Consider the following 22,780-nt stretch of genomic DNA (forward strand, 5'->3'; position numbering starts at 1 on the left):
TTGACCCGGCCTCCACAATCCCCTGACCTCAACCAAATTGAAATGTTTTGGGATGATTCGGACAGCAGAGTGAAGGAAAAACAGCCAACAAGTGCTCAGCATACGTGGGAACTCCTTCAAGACTGTTGGAAAAGCATTCCAGGTGAAGCAGGTTGAGAGAATGTCAAGCGTGTGCAAAGCTGTCATCGAGGCAAAGAGTGGCTATTTGAAGAATCTCAAATAAAACATATATTTAACATAACATATATGATTTGTTTAACACTTTTTAGTTTACTACATGATTCCATGTGTTATTTCATAGTTTTGATGTCTTCACTATTATTCTACAATGCATAAAATAGTACAAATAAAGAAAAACCCTTGAATGAGTAGGTGATCTAAAACTTTTGACTGGTAGTGTATATTTCATTTTGCCTGCATTAAGTACACGTTTTAAATCAACAAGGCCTTTCTGTAATGTAACAAAATAAGATTGCAGCTCTAACATAGCTTGATCAACAATTGGTGCAATGGCATACATAACCATATCGTCTGCATACAATAGGATTTAAGGATTTAATAGATAGTCCCAAAACCAATCCTTGTGGTGCACCTTTGATAATATTGAGGAAACTAGACTTGGCACCATCAGTTAAGCACACATTGTGTCCTGTCTGTATTATAAGTCTTAAAGAATTTGCTAGACTCCTGATCCAGTCCCATTTCAGACAGTATTTTAATGAGTAGGGAATGGCCAACAGTGTTGAAGGCTTTGGAAAGGTCTGTAAATAAGGCAGCACAATGATTTTATGATCTAGGCAATTTAACACAACATGTAAAACAAGCATAGACTTGAAAGAGTGCTATGTCCAAATCTAAACCAGACTGGTTAACATTCAGAATAAAGTGAGAAGTTTAAAAAGTTAGCTGTGAGCTGGTCAGGGATTCTAATAGCTTGACTAGGCAGGTTGAGAACTTCAAGTTCCTTGGTGTCCACATCACCAACAAATTATCATGGTCCAAACACACTAAGACAGTCGTGAAGAGGGCATGACAAAGCCTATTCCCCCTGAGGAGACTGAAAAGATTTGGCATGGGTTCTCAGATCCTCAAAATGTTCTACAGCTGCACCATCGAGAGCATCCTGACTGGTTCGGCAACTGCTCTGCCTCTGACCACAAGGCACTACAGAAGGGTTGTGCGTAATGCCCAGTACATCACTGGGGCCAAGCTTTCTGCCATCAAGGACCTCTATACCAGGCGGTGTCAGAGGAATGCCTGAAGAATTGTCAAAGACCCCAGCCACCCTAGTCATAGACTGTTCTCTCTGCTACCGCACGGGAAGCGGTACCGGAGCGCCAAGTCTAGGTCCAAAAGGCTTCTTAACAGCTTCTACCCCCAAGCCATAAGACTCCAGAACAGGTAATCAGATGGCTACACGGACTATTTGCATTGTGTACCCCCCCCAACCCCTCTTTTACACTACTGCTACTCTTTGTTCATCATATATGCATAGTCCCTTTAACAATATCTACATGTACATACTACCTCAATAAACCCGACTAACCGGTATCTGTTTGTAGCCTCGCTACTTTTATAGCCTTGCTACTGTATATAGCCTCGCTACTGTTATTTTTCACCGTCTTTTTACTGTTATTTTTATTTCTTTACTTACCTATTGTTCATCTAATATCTTTTTTGCACTATTGGTTAGAGCTTGTAAGTAAGCACTTCACTGTAAGGTCTACACTTGTACTCGGCGCACGTGACAAATCAACTTTGATTTGATCATTGCATAATGCAGAAAATGCAAGGGAGTTCAGGGGCCTTGTTTTAACAAAGTTAACCATTTTCACTGTAGTGCCCAAAATGTCTTTCAAGCTGTCAGGCATTCCCTTGGCAGCAAGAGCCTCTCGGTGGATGCTGCAGTGTACCCAAGTGGCGTCGGGAGCAACTGCTTGCACGCGCGTTACCATTCCACTGTGTCTCCCTGTCATGGCTTTTGGGCCATCAGTACAGATACCAACACATCTTGACCACCAAAGTCCATTTGATGTCACAAAGCTGTCCAGTACTTTAAAAATATTCTCTCACGTTTTCCTGGTTTCCAGTGGTTTGCAGAAGAGGATGTCATCCTTAATTGATCCCCCATAAACGTAAAGGACATATACCAAGAGCTGTGCCAGGCCCACCATGGTCTGTTGACTCAGCTGTAATGCATATAATTCACTGGCTTGTATGCGAAGCAGTAATTGTTTCAAAACATCTCCTGCCATATCACTGATGCGTCTTGAAACAATGTTGTTTGATGAAGGCATTGTCTGTATAGTTTTTGGGGCCTTTTCCCCCGGCATTGTCCCAACCATATCCGCAGCAGCAGGAAGAATTAAGTCCTCCACAATAGTATGGGGTAGCTCACCATATAAGACACTTCTAGCCCCTTCTTATTAATGGTATCTGTTGCTTTTATACATGTCTTACTACTCGAAAGTCATCTTTATTCTCGCTCAAAAAACTCCCGTGGCTTGTTTTTTACATTCTCATGTTTAGTTTCTAAATGTCTGTGCAAGAGTGGTTTCCCGTGAGAGAGTAACGGCTAATGTGATTGGATGTTAATTATTTGACTAGGCTACCTGTATTTGACATTGTGTTGTTTTTTCACTGAACACTAGATGGTTTAATTTTATTTCTGTCAGTGAAACGAGGCTACTCAGGCAAGAAAAAAACCTCACCAAAATGTATAGCCCCACTGGAAAATATAAATGTACTGTTTGAAAATGCGATTAATATTTTTATTTGGCATACCCCGATGGCATTGTGCGTACCCCGTACCTGATATAGGGGACAGATCAGAGTGGCAGCAAGTGGCAGCAAGTCGCAAATCTGTAATGGTTGAGTGGCTGGCCTTGTCCTTTTGATCTGTTTGTCCCTCTAGTCACTGTCAGTTTAGAAGCCTTTGTTAAGGCCTGCAAGTGATATAAAACACCAAATATCAGTTGGTATGCTGTAATATATAGTTACATACTCACTATTAGCAACTCCTTAATATTTTTTCAATACAATTCAACAAGAACGTACTGTATTATTGTTTTGCTGTATATTTAATGCTGCATACTATAAATTATGGTGCATTGTAGAAAAGTATTGTGGGAGGGGAAAGAATCGCTGGCTCAATTTGATCCCAAGATGGCGTAGCAGTAAGACGTCCTGTCGTGTCGTGTCCCTTGTATATATCGTATTTTTTCTCGTTTTTACAGATTTTTCTTCGCATATCTTTTAAAACTTTTTTTTGCTAAACCTCAGCTTCTAAATACTCTCCTGCAACCCGCCTCACCCAATGTAGCTATTTTCCCTAAAGTATTTATATTTACTTCGGATCCGGACCCCCTCAACTGAAGCTAGCCAGCTAACTACCAGCTATGCTAGCGGTCTTCAGCTAACCGGTCATCAGCTAACCTTTAGCTCGGAAAGCTCTCGCCAGTTCGAACAACGCGACTCTAACCAGAGCATAACGGACCTATTTATTTTTTTATCCCCGGATTCCCTCCGCAAACGGAACATTTTTCAGCTGGATCTTCACAACTAGCTGTCTAGCTAAACCGCAACCCCGGATGATTACTCCTGGCTAGCGTTTCCACCCACTTAGCTTGAAGCTAGCCCGGCCAGAGCCCCTGTGCTACCACCGTAGCATACACCTGGGCCACGACCGGTCTATCGATGTCACCGCATGAAGAGGAATAAACAGACTCACCCCATCGCGACGTCCCCCAAAGGCTAACTCTCTAGCCCTTGCTATCTCCTTGCTTGCTAACTCGGCCTGCTAACTGCTAGCTTGTTTAGCCCCGGCCTACTAACTGTTAGCTTGTTAGCACAGGCCTGCTAACCGTCTGAATCGCCGCGTCCCAAACACTCACTGGACCCATATTTACTTTCTATCTCTTTTCGATTTTTAATTTGTTTATACCTTCCCGTAACCTGCCTCACCCAATGTGATACGGAATCGCTATTATTTAACATTTTTAGAACACACTCAAGAACCTCCAGAAGCTAACCAGCTAACTAGCTACAAGCTATTTAGTCATTGTTAGTTTTTTAAAACCTGGATAACACTCGCCAGTCCAGCTTCCCTGCCCCATCCACCACTGCCCCCTGGACACTGATCACTTGGCTACATAGCTGATGCACGCTGGACTGTACATTAATCACGGTACTCCATTCTGCTTGTTTATGTTTTATCTGTCGGCCCCGTTGCCTAGTCAATGCCATTTTACCTGCTGTTGTTGTGCTAGCTGATTAGCTGTTGTTGTCTCGCCTACTGTTTTAGCTAGCTCTCCCAATTCAACACCTTTGATTACTGTATGCCTCGCTGTATGTCTCTCTCAAATGTCAATATGCCTTGTATACTGTTGTTCAGGTTAGTTATCATTGTTTTAGTTCACAATGGAGCGCCCAGTTCCACTCTTCATACCCCTGATACCTCCTTTGTCCCACCTCCCACACATGCGGTGACCTCACCCATTACAACTAGCATGTCCAGAGATACAACCTCTCTCATCATCACCCAGTGCCTGGGCTTACCTCCGCTGTACCCGTACCCCACCATACCCCTGTCTGCGCATTATGCCCTGAATATATTCTACCATGCCCAGAAACCTGCTCCTCTTATTCTTTGTCCCCAACGCTCTAGGTGACCAGTTTTGATAGCCTTTAGCCGCACCCTCATACTACTCCTTCTCTGTTCCGCGGGTGATGTGGAGGTAAACCCAGGCCCTGCATGTCCCCAGGCACCCTCATTTGTTGACTTCTGTGATCGAAAAAGCCTTGGTTTCATGCATGTCAACATCAGAAGCCTCCTCCCTAAGTTTGTTTTACTCACTGCTTTAGCACACTCTGCTAACCCTGATGTCCTTGCCGTGTCTGAATCCTGGCTCAGGAAGGCCACCAAAAATTCTGAGATTTCCATACCCAACTATAACATCTTCCGTCAAGATAGAACTGCCAAAGGGGGAGGAGTTGCAGTCTACTGCAGAGATAGCCTGCAAAGTAATGTCATACTTTCCAGGTCCATACCCAAACAGTTCAAACTACTAATTTTGAAAATGACTCTCTCCAGAAATAAGTCTCTCACTGTTGCCGCCTGATACCGACCCCCCTCAGCTCCCAGCTGTGCCCTGGACACCATTTGTGAATTGATCGCCCCCCATCTAGCTTCAGAGTTTGTTCTGTTAGGTGACCTAAACTGGGATATGCTTAACACCCCGGCAGTCCTACAATCTAAGCTAGATGCCCTCAATCTCACACAAATCATCAAGGAACCCACCAGGTACAACCCTCACTCTGTAAACAAGGGCACCCTCATAGACGTCATCCTGACCAACTGGCCCTCCAAATACACCTCCGCTGTCTTCAACCAGGATCTCAGCGATCACTGCCTCATTGCCTGTATCCGCTACGGAGCCGCAGTCAAACGACCACCCCTCATCACTGTCAAACGCTCCCTAAAACACTTCTGTGAGCAGGCCTTTCTAATCGACCTGGCCCGGGTATCCTGGAAGGACATTGACCTCATCCCGTCAGTTGAGGATGCCTGGTCATTCATTAAAAGTAACTTCCTCACCATTTTAGATGAGCATGCTCCGTTCAAAAAATGCAGAACTAAGAACAGATACAGCCCTTGGTTCACTCCAGACCTGACTGCCCTCAACCAGCACAAAAACATCCTGTGGCGGACTGCAATAGCATCGAATAGTCCCCGCGATATGCAACTGTTCAGGGAAGTCAGGAACCAATACACGCAGTCAGTCAGGAAAGCTAAGGCCAGCTTCTTCAGGCAGGAGTTTGCATCCTGTAGCTCCAACTCCAAAATGTTCTGGGACACTGTGAAGTCCATGGAGAACAAGAGCACCTCCTCCCAGCTGCCCACTGCACTGAGGCTAGGTAACACGGTCACCACCGATAAATCCATGATTATCGAAAACTTCAACAAGCATTTCTCAACGGCTGGCCATGCCTTCCGCCTGGCTACTCCAACCTCGGCGAAGAGCTCCGCCCCCCCCGCAGCTACTCGCCCAAGCCTCTCCAGGTTCTCCTTTACCCAAATCCAGATAGCAGATGTTCTGAAAGAGCTGCAAAACCTGGACCCGTACAAATCAGCTGGGCTTGACAATCTGGACCCTCTATTCCTGAAACTATCCGCCGCCATTGTCGCAACCCCTATTACCAGCCTGTTCAACCTCTCTTTCATATCATCTGAGATCCCCAAGGATTGGAAAGCTGCCGCAGTCATCCCCCTCTTCAAAGGGGGAGACACCCTGGACCCAAACTGTTACAGACCTATATCCATCCTGCCCTGCCTATCTAAGGTATTCGAAAGCCAAGTCAACAAACAGGTCACTGACCATCTCGAATCCCACCGTACCTTCTCCGCTGTGCAATCTGGTTTCCGAGCCGGTCACGGGTGCACCTCAGCCACACTCAAGGTACTAAACGATATCATAACCGCCATCGATAAAAGACAGTACTGTGCAGCCGTCTTCATCGACCTTGCCAAGGCTTTCGACTCTGTCAATCACCATATTCTTATCGGCAGACTCAGTAGCCTCGGTTTTTCGGATGACTGCCTTGCCTGGTTCACCAATTACTTTGCAGACAGAGTTCAGTGTGTCAAATCGGAGGGCATGCTGTCCGGTCCTCTGGCAGTCTCTATGGGGGTGCCACAGGGTTCAATTCTCGGGCCGACTCTTTTCTCTGTATATATCAATGATGTTGCTCTTGCTGCGGGCGATTCCCTGATCCACCTCTACGCAGACGACACCATTCTATATACTTCCGGCCCGTCCTTGGACACTGTGCTATCTAACCTCCAAACGAGCTTCAATGCCATACAACACTCCTTCCGTGGCCTCCAACTGCTCTTAAATGCTAGTAAAACCAAATGCAAGCTTTTCAACCGATCGCTGCTTGCACCTGCATGCCCGACTAGCATCACCACCCTGGATGGTTCCGACCTTGAATATGTGGACATCTATAAGTACCTAGGTGTCTGGCTAGACTGTAAACTCTCCTTCCAGACTCATATCAAACATCTCCAATCGAAAATCAAATCAAGAGTCGGCTTTCTATTCCGCAACAAAGCCTCCTTCACTCACGCCGCCAAACTTACCCTAGTAAAACTGACTATACTACCGATCCTCGACTTCGGCGATGTCATCTACAAAATTGCTTCCAACACTCTACTCAGCAAACTGGATGCAGTTTATCACAGTGCCATCCGTTTTGTCACTAAAGCACCTTATACCACCCACCACTGCGACTTGTATGCTCTAGTCGGCTGGCCCTCGCTACATATTCGTCGCCAGACCCACTGGCTCCAGGTCATCTACAAATCCATGCTAGGTAAAGCTCCGCCTTATCTCAGTTCACTGGTCACGATGGCAACACCCATCCGTAGCACGCGCTCCAGCAGGTGTATCTCACTGATCATCCCTAAAGCCAACACCTCATTTGGCCGCCTTTTGTTCCAGTACTCTGCTGCCTGTGACTGGAACGAATTGCAAAAATCGCTGAAGTTGGAGACTTTTATCTCCCTCACCAACTTCAAACATCTGCTATCTGAGCAGCTAACCGATCGCTGCAGCTGTACATAGTCTATTGGTAAATAGCCCACCCATTTTCACCTACCTCATCCCCATACTGTTTTTATTTATTTACTTTTCTGCTCTTTTGCACACCAATATCTCTACCTGTACATGACCATCTGATCATTTATCACTCCAGTGTTAATCTGCAAAATTGTAATTATTCGCCTACCTCCTCATGCCTTTTTGCACAGAATGTATATAGACTCCCCTTTTTTTTTACTGTGTTATTGACTTGTTAATTGTTTACTCCATGTGTAACTCTGTGTTGTCTGTTCACACTGCTATGCTTTATCTTGGACAGGTCGCAGTTGCAAATGAGAACTTGTTCTCAATTAGCTTACCTGGTTAAATAAAGGTGAAATAAAAATAAAATAAAAATTAACATATTTTAAGGCGTGCCTTGAAAGTGGCTATATTTGTTCCACCCGGTTAGTAAGAGTCCTGTATCAATTTAAGTGATATGTGTTAGTAGTTCCCTAACCATTAAGAATGTATATAGGGGCCAGATCAGACTGGCAGTGGGTCTTAAAACCTCTACAGGATCGGTGGGTCCCCCGCGGGACGGTTGAGCTAACGTAGGATAATGTTATCAGTCTAAAACTTTGCACATACACTGCTGCCATCTAGTGGCCAAAAATCAAAATTGTGCCTTGGCTGGAATAATACATTTTGGTCTTTCTCTTGCATTTCAAAGATGATGGTACAATTTTCTTTTACCAGATCTAATGTGTTATATTCTTCTACATTAATTTAACATTTCCACAAACTGCTAAGTGTTTCCCTTCAAATGGTATCAAAAATATGCATATCCTTGCTTCAGGTCCTGAGCTACAGGCAGTTAGATTTGGGTATGTCATTTAAGGTGAAAATTTAAAAAAAAGGGTCCGAACCTTAAGAGGATTTATTAAACCTATAATGGTTCAATATTCAATCACGTCCATTTGATCTGTTTTACCCTGTAATCACGGACAGTTTGGAAGCCTTTGTTTAGGCCTCTAGAAGCGCAAGTTATATAAAACACCTAGTATTATTATGCTGTAATATACAAATGCCTAGAAGCCAACCTATTTCCTCCAATCCCTTGTAATCAGGTGTTGGAACCAGTTCAGGGAACAGAATTAAAATACAGAAAATAATATTTGAGGAACAGAGTTAGAACCGGGAACGAAAGTGATCTATATATTTATGGAACAGAACCGTTATTTTAAAAGCATGGGAACCGGTTAACAACGTTCTTTTACATTACAAGCCTTTTTTTCCAGCCCCACAAAAATTGCAACAAACGCCTATGCAAGCCCTCACTCTGTCACTCAAACGTCTTCTAGTGTCTGCCTGCCAGCTGAAAATCTTTGCCAGTGTGTGTGTGTAAACTACCTGGCCCTCCCTCTCCGAAGCATCGCTTACTATAGCCAACTGACGACATTACAAGTGTGATTCAAAAATTAGGAAGAGAGATGTTTAAATAGAGAAGAATGGATTAACATTTTCAATGCTAGTTAAGGATACTATAATTATCATGTTCCACATTGGATTTACAGATTTACAGAAAGGTAAGTTGTAAGTTGGTAAGAAAGGTAAGGTAAGTTGTGTTTTTATTCTAGTGCTGCTCTGCACACACAAGATTGTTAGCTCTGATCCAACGTCAAGCCAAATCTCTCAAGTTCAAAGACATTCAAAATTCCTTCATAAGAAGCCTAATTCCAGCAAATCATGTCATAACAAGATGCCCAGCACTTCAAGCCAAGCCTCCTCCTCCACCCTCTCTCCCTACCCGCAAAATTTCAGTCGCATCTCGCACCCTACACTTGTCTGTCCATAGTGACTGACAGCACAGTGCAGTGTGTGTGTTTGTTTGTCATTATGATTGAATTAAACCATGCTGTTATGGCAAAAGACAATTTGCTCTTAACGACTTCCCTATGAAGATTAAATCGCTTACCCACTCCATAGCAAGCTGCTCGATCCGCACTGATTGGTGAAGTAATTTAATGTTGAGCTAAATGTTTAAAAAAAATCTATGTCAGAGGTTTCAAAAGGAACAGAAAAGAACGATAAAAAGCAGTACCTTTTTTTGGTTCGAAACATTTCAGAACTTTATTTTGCTGTTCGGGAACAGTGCAATGAAAAAAACATGTTACGAATTACAATTTGTATTATATGTTATGAATTTTCTAAACGTACAACATGTTACGTATTTGCAAAACGTATGGTATGTTATGAATTCTAGCTATGTGGCTAACTTTAGCTAGTATAGGAGTTAGGTTAAAGGGTTAAGGTTAGGGTTAGGAGAAAGGGTTAGTACACTCCGTGTACAATTGAATATGGGATGGAAAAGATTTGATTACATTCCTACGTGGAATCTTCCACACACTTTTAGCGTATATATAGTTCTGATGATTATGTTGAAATTAAATTAATGTAACAACCTGTTCGTCAGGTTAAGTCAATGTATTCAATTCATATCAAACATCTCCAATCTAAAATCACATCTAGAGTCGGCTTTCTATTCCGCAACAAAGCCTCCTTCACTCACGCCACCAAACTTACCCTAGTAAAACTGACTATCCTACCGATCCTCGACTTTGGCGATGTCATCTACAAAATAGCTTCCAACACTCTACTCAGCAAACTGGATGCAGTTTATCACAGTGCCATCCGTTTTGTCACTAAAGCACCTTATACCACCCACCACTGCGACCTGTATGCTCTAGTCGGCTGGCCCTCGCTACATTTTCGTCGCCAGACCCACTGGCTCCAGGTCATCTACAAGTCCATGCTAGGTAAAGCTCCGCCTTATCTCAGTTCACTGGTCACGATGGCAACACCCACCCGTAGCACGCGCTTCAGCAGGTGTATCTCACTGATCATCCCTAAAGTCAACACCTCATTAGGCTGCCTTTCGTTCCAGTTCTCTGCTGCCTGTGACTGGAACGAATTGCAAAAATCGCTGAAGTTGGAGACTACATAGTCTATCGGTAAATAGCCCACCCAAGTTTACCTACCTCATCCCCATACTGTTTATATTTATTTACTTTTCTGCTCTTTTGCACACCAATATCTCTACCTGTACATGACCATCTGATCATCTATCACTCCAGTGTTAATCTGCAAAATTGTAATTATTCGCCTACCATGCCTTTTGCACAGAATGTATATAGACTCTCTTTTTTTTCTACTGTGTTATTGACTTGTTAATTGTTTACTCCATGTGTAACTCTGTTGTCTGTTGACACTGCTATGCTTTATCATGGCCAGGTCGCAGTTGCAAATGAGAACTTGTTCTCAACTAGCCTACCTGGTTAAATAAAGGTGAAATAAAAAATGTAATTAAAAAATTTAAAAGTTTAAGTTTTACCCTTATTTAAATGTTTACAATGCTGGTTGAAATGAGATGAAAACAGTACTGGTTGATGACTAAAATCTGATGTATTTTCCATGTTGATTCCACATCACAATACATTGACCAATTACTTTGAAACAACGTTGATTCAACCAGTGTCTGCTCAGTGGGTATCCTGTGTCACGTCTACTCCATCTCCATCTCTCTGGCATTCGTTGTCGCCAGTTTACTAATTATTACGCCCACCTGTCACCATCGTTACGTGCACCTGCGCCTCATTAGACTCCATCACCTTCCTGATTACCTTCCCTATATCTGTCACTCCCTTTGGTTTTTCAGGCGTTATTGTTTCTGTTTATATGTTTCATGTCTGTATGCTAGTCGTGGTTCTTTGTTTGTTCCATATACCGTTATTTATTAAATACACTCCCTGTACTTGCTTCCCGATTCTTAGCGTACACGTTAAAATATAACGCCTTACAGAATAACAGTGATTTTCTTTTGCTTTTTTTTACTGGTGACGTCGGGTCCAAGGGCAGCTGCCAAAGCAACCGGGGAAGCCCCAGCTGGCTCGTCAGGCTTCCATGCCTCAGCTGGCTTGACAGGTTCACAAGCCTTGGTTGGCTTGTCAGGCTTCCATTGCCGAAGCAACCAGGGATGCCTCAGCTAGCTCATCAGGCGTTCATGCCTCAGCTGGCTCAACAGGTTCTCAAGTCTCGTTTGGCTTGTCAGGCTTCCATGCCTCAGCCGGCTCGACGGGATCCTATGCCTGAGCCGGCTCATCAGGCTCCCGTGCCTCAGCCGACTCGACAGGTTCCCGCGCCCACCCGTCTCTACAAGTTTCCGCACCTCAGCAGGCTCTACAGGCTCCTGCGCCTCAGCCGACCATAATTATTTTCTCCTGATTCCTGCTTACAAGCAAAAATTAAAGCAGGAAGCACCAGTCACTAGATCAAAAGTGGTCAGATGAAGCAGATGCTAATCTACAGGACTGTTTTGCTAGCACAGACTGGAATATGTTCCGGGATTCCGCCAATGGCATTGAGGAGTACACCACATCTGTCATTGGCTTCATCAATAAGTGCATCGATGACGTCGTCCCCACGGTGACCGTACGTACATACCCCAACCAGAAAACATGGATTACAGGCAGCATCCGAACTGAGCTAAAGGCTAGCGCTGCCACTTTCAAGGACCTGGACTCTAACCCGGAAGCTTAAAAGAAATCCCGCTATGCCCTCCGACGAACCATCAAACAGTCAAAGCATCAATACAGGACTAAGATCGAGTCGTACTAAACTGGCTATGACGCTCGTCGGATGTGGCGGGGCCTGCAAAGCATCACAGACTACAAAGGGAAGCACAGCCGAGAGCTGCCCAGTGACACAAGCCTATCGGACGAGCTAAACTACTTCTATGCTCACTTCGAGGCAAATAACACTGAAATATGTGTAGAGCACCCGCTGTACCGGAAGACTGTGCGCTGAGATCACTCTCTCCACAGCCGATGTGAGTAAGATCTTTAGACAGGTCAACATTCACATGGCCGCTGGGCCAGATGGATTACCAGGACGTGTACTGCGAGCATGTGCCGACCAACTAGCAAGTCTCTTCACTGACATTTTCAACCTCTCCTTGTCCGAGTCTGTAATACCAACATGTTTTAAGCAGACCACCATAGTGCCTGTGCCCAAGAACACCAATGTAACCTGCCTAAATGACTACCAACCCGTAGCACTCGCGTCTGTAGCCATGAAGTGCTTTGAAAGGCTGGTCTTGGCTCACATCAACACCATCATCCCAGAAACCCTAGACCCACTCCAATTTGCATACCGCCCCAACAGATCCACAGGTGATGCAGTCTCTATTGCACTCCACACTGCCCTTTCCCACCTGGACAAAAGGAACACCTATGTGAGAATGCTATTCATTGACTACAGCTCAGCGTTCAATACCATAGTGCCCTCAAAGCTCATCAATAAGCCAAGGACCCTGGGACTAAACACCTCCCTCTGCAACTAGATCCTGGACTTCCTGACGGGCTGCCCCCCAAGTGGTAAGGGTTGATAACAACACATCCACCACACTGATCCTCAACACAGGGGCCCCTCAGGGGTGCGTGCTCAGCCCCCTCCCCTCCTGCACGGCCAGGCACGACTCCAACACCATCATTACATTTGCCGATGACACAACAGTGGTAGGCCTGATCACTGACAACAACGAGACAGCCTATAGGGAGGAGGTCAGAGACCTGGCCGGGTGGTGCCAGGACAACAACCTCAACGTGATCAAGACAAAGGAGATGATTGTGGACTACGAAAAAGAGGACCGAGCACGCCCCCATTCTCATCGACGGGGCTGCAGTGGAGCAGGTTGAGAGCTTCAAGTTCCTTGGTGTCCACATCACCAACAAACTAACATGCTCCGAGCACACCACGACAGTCGTGAAGCGGGCACGACAAAGCCTATTCTGCCTCAGGAGACTGAAAAGATTTGGTCCTTAGATCCTCAAAAGGTTCTACAGCTGCACCATCGCTGCCTGGTATGGCAACTGCTCAACCTCCAACCGCAAGGCACTACAGAGAGTAGTGCGAATGGCACAGTACATCACTGGGGCCAAGCTTCCTGCCATCCAGGACCTCTATACCAGGCATTGTCAGAGGAAGGTCCTGAAAATTGTCAAAGACTCCAGCCACCCTAGTCATAGACTGTTGTCTCTGCTACCACACGGCAAGCGGTACCGAGCGCCAAGTCTAGGTCCATGAGGCTTCTAAACAGCTTCTACCCCCAAGCCATAAGACTCCTGAACATCTAGTCAAATGGCTACCCAGACTATTCACATTGCCCCTCCCTCTCCACACCACTGCCACTCTGTTGTCATCAATGCATAGTCACTTTAATTCATTAACCTACATGTAACCTACAACTAACCGGTGCCCCCACACATTGACCCTGTACCGGCACCCCATGTATATATTGTTATTTTTACTGCTCCTCTTTAATTACTTGTTACTTTTATCTCTTATTCTTATCCATATATTTTTTAACTGCTCTGTCGGTTAGGGGCTCATAAGTAAGCATTTCACTGTAAGGTTGTTGTATTCGGTGCATGTGACTAATACAATTTGATTTGACTTGATTCGCGGTTCCCGCGCCTCAGCCGGCTCTACAGGTTCCCGTGCCTCAGCCCAGCACTACAGGTTCCCGCGCCTCAGCCCAGCTCTACAGGTTCCCGCGCCTCAGCCCAGTTCTACAGGTTCCCGCGCCTCAGCCCAGCTCTACAGGTTCCCGCGCCTCAGCCCAGCTCTACAGGCTCCCGCGCCTCAGCCCAGCTCTACAGGCTCCCGCGCCTCAGCCCAGCTCTACAGGTTCCCGCGCCTCAGCCCAGCTCTACAGGTTCCCGCGCCTCCGCCCAGCTCTACAGGCTCCCGCGCCTCAGCCAGCTCTACAGGTTCCCACGCCTCAGCCCAGCTCTACAGGTTCCCACGCCTCAGCCCAGCTCTACAGGTTCCCACGCCTCAGCCCAGCTCTACAGGTTCCTGCCCCTCAGCAGAAGCAATCGGCCCACTCCTGGTCCTTGAGGCCGTCCCTCTGGTCTGCGTCCCGAGGCTGAAGCCAAGCGTCAGGGAAGGGGTACTGTCACGTCTACTCCAGCTCCTCCTCTCTGGCGCTCGTTGTCGCCAGTTTACTCATCCTTACGCACACCTGCCACCATCATTACGCACACCTGCACTTCATGAGATTCACCTGGACTCCATCACCTTCCTGATTACCTCCCCTATATCTGTCACTCCCTTTGGTTCTTTCCCCAGGTGTTATTGACTCTGTTTCTCTTTCATGTCTGTACACTTTTCATGTTTCTTATTTTGTACTATGTTCAATTTATTATTAAATGTGCACTCCCTGTAGTTGCTTCCCAATTCTTAGCGTACACATTGCAGTTTCTGTAAAAAATAAATAATATGAGACACCAAACCTGTTCACAGGGATGTTAACTCTCAAAGTTCCAATAGTTCGTACTGGTTTAGGTAGATCCACTTTCAGTTTTAATGTGCAGTTGCCATACCAGACGGTGACACAACTGGTGCAGTTATAAAGTTCCTAAGGATCTGAGGGGCCATGCCAAATCGTTTCAGCCTCCTGAGGGAGAAGAGGGACTACCGTGCCTTCTTCACGACTGTGCTGGAGTTAGAGGACATTGATGTGTACACTGAGGAACTTGAAGCTCTTAACCCTCTCCACTGCGGCCCCGTTGATATGGATGGGGGTGTGCACATGCCCCTGTTTCCTGTAATACACAACAGCTCCTTGTTCTTGCTGATGTTGAGGGAGAGGTTGTTGTCCTGGCACCACACTGCCAGGTCTCTGACCTCCTACCTGTAGGCTGTCTCATCGTCATTGGTGATCAGGTCTCCCACCGTCGTAGCAAACTTGAATTTGTTTTTAACTGACTTAACTGACTTGCCTAGTTAATTAAAGAAAAAGAAAAGAAAAGGAAAACTTGATGATGGAGTTGGAGTTGTGCATGGCCACACAGTCGTGGGTGAACGGGGAGTACAGGAGGGGCTAAGCACACACTCCTGGGTGGCCCGGTGTTGCATGGCGTTGAAACAATGACGTTGGTTCAAACAAACCATTTTACTATCAACATTGAAATGAGGTCAAATAAAATACGTCTAGTTAAATCTCAAATTCAACATACACTGAAGAAAAAAATACGCAACACGTAAAGTGTTGGTCCCATGTTTCATGAGCTGAATTCTTTTTTTTTACATCCCTGTTTGTGAGAATTTCTCCTTTGCCGAGATAATCCATCCACCTGACATGTGTAGCATATCAAGAAACAGCATGATCGTTACACAGGTGCTGGGGACAATAAAAGGCCACTCTAAAATGTGCAGTTTTGTTAAACAACACAATGCCACAGCTGTCTCAAGTTTTGGGGGAGTGTGCATTTGGCATGCTGAGTGCAGGAATTTCCACCAGAGCTGTTGCCAGATTTCCACCAGAGCTGTTTACCAGCCACACGGACAGCTGATGAAATTGTGGGTTTGCACAACCAAAGCATTTCTGCACAAAATGTTGGAAACCGTCTCAGGGAAGCTCATCTGCATGTTCGTCGTCCTCACCAGGGCCTTGACCTGACTGCAGTTTGGCGTCGTGACCGACTACAGTGGGCAAATACTCACCTTCGATGGCCCCTGGCACACTGGAGAAGTGTGCTCTTCACGTATGAATCCCGGTTTCAACTGTACCAGGCAGATGGTAGACAGTGTGTATTGCATTGTGTGGGCGAGCAATTTGCTGATGTCAACGAGTTCTCGTACTGACGTGCCCCATGGTAGCAGTGGGGTTATGGTATGGGCAGGCATATGCTACAGACAACAAAGACAATTGAATTTTATAAAAAGCAATTTGAATGCCCAGAGATACCGTGATGAGATCCTGAGGCCCATTATTGTTCCATTTATCCGTCGCCTTCATCTCATTTTTCAGCATGACAATGCATGGCCCCATCTTGCAAGGATTGGTACACAATTCCTGGAAGCTGAACATTTCCCAGTTCTTCCATGGCCTGCATACTCACCAGACACGTCACCCATTGAGCATGTTTGGGATGCTGTGGATCGACTTATACGACAGTGGGTTCCAATTCTCTCCCATATCCAGCAACTTCGCACAGCCATTGAAGAGGAGTGGGACAACATTCCACAAGCCACAATCAACAGCCTGATCAACTCTATGCGAAGGAGAGGTGTCGTGCTGCATGCCGAAAATGGTGGTCAACAAGTCAGTTCATAAAATGTCTGCCCTGCTAGAGCTGCCACGGTCAACTGTAAGTGATGTTATTGTGAAGTGGAAACGTTTTGGAGCAACAGTGGCTCAGCCGCGAAGTGGTAGGACACACAAGCTCACAGAATGGGACCGCTGAGTGCTGAAGTGTGTAGCACGTAAAAAAACAGTCTGTCCTCGGTTGCAACATTCACTACTGATTTCCAAACTGCCTCTGGAAGCAACGTCAGTACGAGAACTGTTGGCCGGGAGCTTCATGAAATGGGTTTCCATTTCTCTGGAGTGATGAATCACACTTCACCATCTGGCAGTAGAAAATGACAAATCTGGTTTTGGCACTGCCAGGAGAACGCTACCTGCCCAAATGCATAGTGACAACTGTAAAGTTTGGTGGAGAAATAATGATCTGGGGCTGTTTTTCATGGTTCGGCATAGGCCCCTTAGTTCCAGTGAAGAGAAATCTTAACACTACAGCACACAGTGACATTCTAGACAATGCTTTGCTTCCAGCTTTGTGGCAACAGTTTGGGGAAGGCCCTTTCCTGTTTCAGCATGACAATGCCCCCATGTACAAAGCAAGATCCATAGAGAAATGGTTTGGCGAGTTTGGTGTGGAAGAACTTGACTGGCCTTCACAGAGCCCTGACCTCAACCCCATCGAACACCTTTGCAATGAAGTGGAACACCGACCTCGAGCCAGGCCTAATCGCCCAACATCAGTGCCAAACCTCACTAATACTCTTGTGGCTGAATGGAAGCAAGTCCCCGCAGCAATTTTCCAACATCTAGTGGAAAGCCTTCCCAGAAGAGTGGGAGCTGTTATAGCAGCAAAGGGTGGATCAACTCCATATGAATGCCCATGATTTTGGAATGAGATGTTCGGCATGCAGGTGTCCACATTCTTTGGGTAACCAACAACAGTGGTATTTCAGCCACACAGTCAATGTTCCCTCTAAGCGGCCACACACCTCCTCCGGGACTGCCGCGCAGAAGAAATGCCAGCCCTTGCAAAGACGCAGGAGATTGAACTTCACACTTCTCCCCATTAGTTTGCACTATAGATCAATGTTTTCTCTGATGTGATCTAATCGACATAATATCAGCTTCTTTTCAATGCAACAAACCAAACCAAATTGAACTTTGCCAGATTGAGCCTGTGATTTTGTTGTAGTCAGAGCCAGAGTGCATCTATTGACCCTAGCCCACGAGCAGCCTTTCAATCACCCGCCAAGTGGATGCCCCTTTTCAGATCAGGGCACAGAGCCACGGGTGTGCACATTTGTTGATGTTCTTTGCTAGTTAGCGAGTTATTAGCCCAGGAATGACTTCTTCCTACAAGATCACAACACATGTACATTTCAAACTGTCTTTGAAAAGCGAGTCAGGAGAAAAAAGCTTGTTTATTTGTATTAAAGGGACAATGTTGTATTTTGAGATAGGCTTGATTATGCAAATAAGCCAATAGGCAGAGGGTAGCCTACATTGTCTTGTTCTCTGTATGGTAATAATAATTCATTCTTAATTTTAAGTGGTTTCTTGCATCAAGCAAGACAATACAATTACAGTCACATAATTACAGTCACCTATTTACAGTCACCTATTTACAGTCACCTATTTGGCCCATGGTGTTACAGACCAAGTAAAAAAAACATGAATTGATGTCAAGCCCTGCATAATCTAAAACAGTTGGCTGTTTTGAGCACCACATAGGCTGCTGTAGGCTATATCATAGAAATCAAAAGCTATTTCCATGTGAAAATGCTATAGGATTTGCCACTCTGATAGACCTACGTTATGCTCAAATAGCCTATTGGCTACAGTCCAAAACTGTAACTTAAAGTGGGTACAGCCTCAGTTTTCCATGGAAACACAAGCCGGAAGTTGCACAGAATTCTCACAATATTCAATTAGAGGGAATATTGCACATACAGTATATTGAATGTTGGATGAAAAATACTTTGGTTTCTTTGTGGAATTTTCTATGCAATTTCAACATATAGATAGTTCTGTTGATTATGTTGAAATAAGATTGATGTAAGAACCTGTTAGTTAGGTTATTTCTATGTATTTAAGTTGACATTTTACCATACTTTAAATGTTTACAACACTGGTTGACTTTAAAAACATCCAATGTATTTTCCACGTTGATTCTATGTCACAATATGTTAACAAATTACGTTGAAACAACGTTGATTCAATCAGTGTGTGCCCAGTGCGTACTCATGACCCTTTCAGGACTTTCAATTATTATTATTTTTTATAGTGAGAGAAAATCTGGCGAGGAAGCTAGATTTGCATATGTATGTGTTTGCCCATGATTACATAGTGTAATTTCTCTATTCTTACCATATATCCATCCAATACTGAGTGACTGGCATATGGAGAGGAGCAACAGAGTGGCACCACTGCACACATAATGGTCAAAGAGCTGGATGATGTAGAGGCCACCCTGCGAAAAAAATGAAGCTTCAATATAGAGTACAATCAATGTTTACAGATCACAGTGCGTTCAGAAAGTATTCAGACCCATTGACATTTTTTTATGTTACAGCCTTATTCTAAAATATATGAAATTTATCTAAATTGAGCTCAGGTGCATTCTGTTTAATTTGATCATCCTTGAGATGTTTCTACAACTTGGAGTCCACCTGTGGTAAATTCACACACCTGTCTATATAAGGTCCCACAGTTGACAGCCATAAGGTTGAAGGAATTGTCCGTAGAGATCCGAGACAGGAGGCACACATTGAGGCACACATCTGGGGAAGGGTACCAAAACATTTCTGCAGCATTGAAGGTCCCCAAGACCTCCATAATTCTTAAATGGAAGAGGTTTGGAACCACCAAGACTCTTCCTGGAGCTGGCTGAGAAATCGGGAGAGAAGGGCCTTGGTCAAGGAGGTGACCAAGAACCCGATAGTCATTCTGACAGAGCTCCCTTAGTTCCTCTATGGAGATGGGAGAACCTTCCATAAGGACAACCATCTCTGCAGCACTCCACCAATCAGGCCTTTATGGTAGAGTGGCCAGACGGAATGAACTCCTCAGTAAAAGGCACATGACAGCCCGCTTGGAGTTTGCCAAAAGGCACCTAAATGACTCTCAGACCATGAGAAACAAGATCTGTGGTCTGATGAAACCAAGACTGAACTCTTTGGCCTGAATGCCAAGTGTCACGTCTGGAGGAAATCTGGCACCATCCCTAAGGTGAAGAATGGTGGTGGCAGCATCATGCTGTGGGGATGTTTTTCAGCGACAGGGACTGGGAAACAAGTCAGGATCAAGGCAATGATGAACGGAGCAAAGTTTAGAGAGTTCCTCGATTAAAACCGGCTCCAGAGTGCTCAGGACCTCAAGCTGTAGCGAAGGTTCACCTCCCAACAGGACAATGACCTTAAGCACATAGCCAAGACAATACAGGAGTGGCTTCGGGACCAGTCTCTGAATGTCCTTGAGTGGTCCAGCCAGAGCCCGGACTTGAACCCGATCGAACATCTCTGGAGAGAACTGAAAATAGCTGTGCAGCAACACTCCCCATCCAACCTGACAGAGCTTGAGAGGATCTGCAGACAAGAATGGGTGAATCTCCCCAAATACAGGTGTGACAAGCTTGTAGCGTCATACCCAAGAACAATGTTTAAGAACCTGTTTTTGCTTTGTCATTATGGGGTATTGTGTGTAGATTGATGAGGCAAAAAACAATTTAGTCCATTTTAGAATAAGGCTGTAAAGTAAGAAAATGTGGAAAAAGTCAAAGGGTCTGAATACTTTCCGAATGCACTGAACAAAAATATAAAAGCAACATTTAAAGTGTTGGTTCCATGTTTCATGAGCTGAAATAAAAGATCCCAGACATTTTCCATTTGCGCAAAAAGCTTATTTCTCTCAAATTTTGTGCACAAATTTGTTTACATCGCTGATAGTGAGCACTTCTCTTTTGCCAAGGTAGTCCATCAACGTGACAGGTGTGGAAAATCAAGAAGCTAATTAAACAGTATGATCATTATACAGGTGCACCTTGTGCTGGGGACAATAAAAGGACACTCTAAAATGTGAAGTTTTGTCACACAACACAATGCCACAGCTGTCTCAAGTTTTGATGGAGCATGCAATTGGCATACTGTCTGCAGGAATGTCCACCAGAGCTGTTGCCCGAGAATTGAATGTTAATTTCTCTACCATAAGCTGCATCCAATGTCGTTTTAGAGAATTTGACAGTACGTCCAACCAGCGTCACAACCGCAGACCACGTGTAACGTCCACATACGACTTCTTCACCTGCGGTATCGTCTGAGACCAGCCACCTGGACAGCTGATGAAACTGAGGAGTATTTATGTTTGCAATAAAGCCCTTTTGTGGGGAGAAACTCATTGTGATTGGCTGGCCCTGGCTCCCCATTGGGTGGGCCCATGCCCTCCCTGACAAACCCATGGCTGCCCCCCTTGCCCAGTCTTGTGAAATCCATACTTTAGGGCCTAATGAATTTATTTAAATTGATTGATTTCCTTATATAAACTGTAACTCAGTAAAATCGTTGAAATTGTTGCATTTTGCATTTATATTTTTGTCCACTATAGTTATTGTAATACACAACCATAAAAGACTTGGATCAAAAAGTGCTACCCAGATCCACCCTTTTATTGCCATTATTTAACTTACCTCACTAAGGTGCTTCAATTTATGTTCCTGATATTATATGTTCAGATATCAGAGAACCACCTCTGTAGTCACACAACAACAACAACAACAACAACAGTCTTCAAGCTGGTGTGCATTGGAGACCTGCGTCTGTGACCTCTCACCTCTGTGACCATGATGAGTCCGACCAGGTAGCAGCAGCAGCAGATGAGCAGCAGCAGCATCTCCCTCCGGTAGCCTTTTCTGATGAGGTTTGGGTAGACGTCCGTTACTGAGGTCATTAGGCTCTCAAGGCCGACAAACTGGGGAACATGAGAGAAGGCAATGTACTGTACATGGGAAAGGAAAGTAGAGGAAAGGACAGCAGGGACAAGAGACCCAGGTGGAGGTGTTGGTGGAGGGCGTGGTGAGCTCTAACCTGGCTGTCCACTCCCAATAGGATGATCATGGAGAAGAAACAGACAGCCCAGAACTGAGGGCAGGGGAGCAGGGACACTGCCTGGGGGTACACTATGAACACCAGGCCAGGACCTGCAGCAGGGCAACAAGGAAAACGTTGTAGAATATATGTACCCAAACATAATTTGATTGAATTAATTGAACTAAACGTTCAGTTATGTGTAATAGTATGTAAAAAAAAAAGAGGTGAGACAGGGGTGTCCAAATACCCGTACTTTCGTTCTAAATAGTAGGCATTTTGGGAATGCAAAAATATAACTTTTCATATATGTGACGTTTTTCAAAAAAGTATGCTTTAAATGCCAGGATGTCATACACATTTGGGCTTTTCATCTTGTAGAATTTGCTGCACACTATTGAGGAAGAGAATCGTCTTTCGAGACCTACGTGTGTTTGACAAGAGCTGACAATCAGCTGAGTGGACGCGCTGTACCAAAATGAAAGGAATGTCAGGAATCAACGTAATTGAGGATTAAATGCAACATTCTCAGTAGGATGAGCCTAGTATGTTGATATTTGTTGCTTACTGCATTCGTTTTTACTAAACAGTATGTTCTAAATAGTATGCAGTACGATTAGTACACAGTATGTTGTTTTAGTAAGTAGTAGGCAAGATGTACAGTACTTCGGACACAGCCAGTGCTTTTACCAGAAGAGGTAGAATAAGTTCAGATGAGGAAAGTGTGCAGTTATGTTGTCAGACAGTAATATTAGGTTGATCAGGAGAACAATAAGGAGTCACACCCTTGTAGATTAATGTCCTTTAGAGCCTCACCTGACTCAGCAACCACAGAGATGTCCACACCCTGTTCTCGAGCCATATGACCCAGTATGGAGAAGATGGCAAAACCAGACACGAAGCTGGTCCCACTGTTCAACAAGCACAGGTAGAAGGAGTCTCTGCAAGGCACGAAACCATTTTCAACACAT

The 22,780-nt window shown here is 44.9% G+C and overlaps 1 protein-coding gene across 1 annotated transcript in view; it reads right to left on the reverse strand.

Annotated features, from left to right (window-relative positions):
- The window catches only part of slc6a11a (solute carrier family 6 member 11a), a 38,184-nt gene that overhangs the window by 6,152 nt on the left and 9,252 nt on the right, over window positions 1-22,780 (reverse strand). Inside the window, exons 8-11 of the mRNA XM_020461966.2 lie at window positions 22,626-22,750; window positions 21,810-21,922; window positions 21,556-21,693; window positions 19,099-19,201 (exon numbers count right to left, since the gene is read on the reverse strand). Of these exons, the coding sequence (XP_020317555.2) occupies window positions 19,099-19,201; window positions 21,556-21,693; window positions 21,810-21,922; window positions 22,626-22,750 (479 nt within the window). The remainder of the gene's footprint in view (window positions 1-19,098; window positions 19,202-21,555; window positions 21,694-21,809; window positions 21,923-22,625; window positions 22,751-22,780) is intronic.

Source organism: Oncorhynchus kisutch, linkage group LG1 (genome assembly GCF_002021735.2).
Source record: "Oncorhynchus kisutch isolate 150728-3 linkage group LG1, Okis_V2, whole genome shotgun sequence".
Lineage (NCBI taxonomy): Eukaryota > Metazoa > Chordata > Actinopteri > Salmoniformes > Salmonidae > Oncorhynchus > Oncorhynchus kisutch.